Source organism: Galeopterus variegatus, unplaced genomic scaffold (assembly GCF_000696425.1).
Source record: "Galeopterus variegatus unplaced genomic scaffold, G_variegatus-3.0.2 Scaffold1283, whole genome shotgun sequence".
NCBI classification, from domain to species: domain Eukaryota; kingdom Metazoa; phylum Chordata; class Mammalia; order Dermoptera; family Cynocephalidae; genus Galeopterus; species Galeopterus variegatus.
This window is the reverse complement of record NW_007727394.1, coordinates 359,195-360,482: the sequence shown is the minus strand read 5'-3', so window position 1 is coordinate 360,482 and position 1,288 is coordinate 359,195. Positions and strand designations below refer to the sequence as shown.

At 31.9% G+C, this 1,288-nt stretch overlaps 1 protein-coding gene across 3 annotated transcripts in view; it reads right to left on the bottom strand.

Moving 5' to 3' along the window:
* FAM104A (family with sequence similarity 104, member A) overlaps positions 1-1,288 on the bottom strand; it is a 22,049-nt gene that overhangs the window by 2,747 nt on the left and 18,014 nt on the right. Inside the window, exon 4 of one of the 3 annotated variants that reach the window (XM_008576079.1) lies at positions 155-217. The exons of the other annotated variants lie outside the window; for them this stretch is intronic. Coding sequence (XP_008574301.1) covers positions 155-217 — 63 coding nt within the window. The remainder of the gene's footprint in view (positions 1-154; positions 218-1,288) is intronic. 3 annotated transcript variants of the gene reach the window in all.

Below are 1,288 nucleotides of genomic sequence, written 5' to 3'. Positions count from 1 at the left end.
TTAAAGATTAAGAAGTCAAAGCCAATTCAAAATCAAAAATTTTATTCTACAAAGGCCTCTCCTAACCTAGTATAACAACCCAGAATGGCCAGGTACATCTTGTGAGGTCATGAATATTTAACAAGTCAGTCACTACACTGGATAAGAAACCCACCGCGCAGAACACTTTGTTTCCTCTTAGTTTGTTTTCTTTACTGTTTTTCGTTACAGGTACTGTCTGAAAATTAAGGCAAGAACTAGAATCAGTTTCTAGTAAGTCAAGTTTTCATCTCAAATTACATCTATTTCACACTATAATAGCAAGCGTGACACCACTCCAAAAGATAAAAGTTCTTTAAAATAAACAGGTTAGAAAAGACTTTTGTAAAGTAATTGTTAAAAAAGGATATGTATACTTGCAATTTCTAGTTCATTTTTAAAATCTTGTAACTCATCTTTATAGAGACGTATAAGAATGTTTAGTGTAGCCTTGTTTATAATGGCTATAAATTGGAAAAAACCTAAACATCTAACAATAGGGAATTGGTTAAATTATAACACACCCATTGTGTACATACATACGATGAAATTCTATTCAGCCATTAACAGTGATGATAGAGATGTACACATACTAAGATAGAAAGAAGTCTTTAACATCCTTTTCCCATCATTTTTTAGATTATACTGAATGGTATGTATAGTATGTCAGCGGCTTTTATAAACATGTTTCTTTAATGTACACATATATGTACACCAAATATAGTCTGGAAGGATACATATGACAAAACATTTAGAATCTGGATCTTTTATTTTTAATATTTTTATTTCCTAAAGCTTCTACAAAAAAATATTTTTTTGAGAAGAAAACTGGACATGAGGAAGTGAACTAAAGAACAAAACAGAGTAAGGTCTTCAGCTGCTTCTTACTTCAAGACTGAGACTTTTAAAAAAAAGTACTGATACATCAAGATTTTACGAAGACTGTTTTACCTCCCTGTANCCGGGGCCTTGGTGTTATCAGCACCACACTCTCCCGAGTGAGCCACGGGCCGGCCCATATAATTTTTCTAACTTGTTCCTTTGATCCATCCAAATTTATGTTCCCTTAGACAAAGACATTGGTTTTGAAATGTCTGCTTACAACTACGTGAAGTCTACACATAAAAAAAAAAGACTGGAAAGAAACAGACCATGGTAATTACGTTAGAATGTGGTTGTTATAACTTTTTTGCAATGTGGTTATTATGTATTTTCATTATAAAAATAAATGTATAAATAAAATGTTGTTTCCAGATATATACCTTTAAAG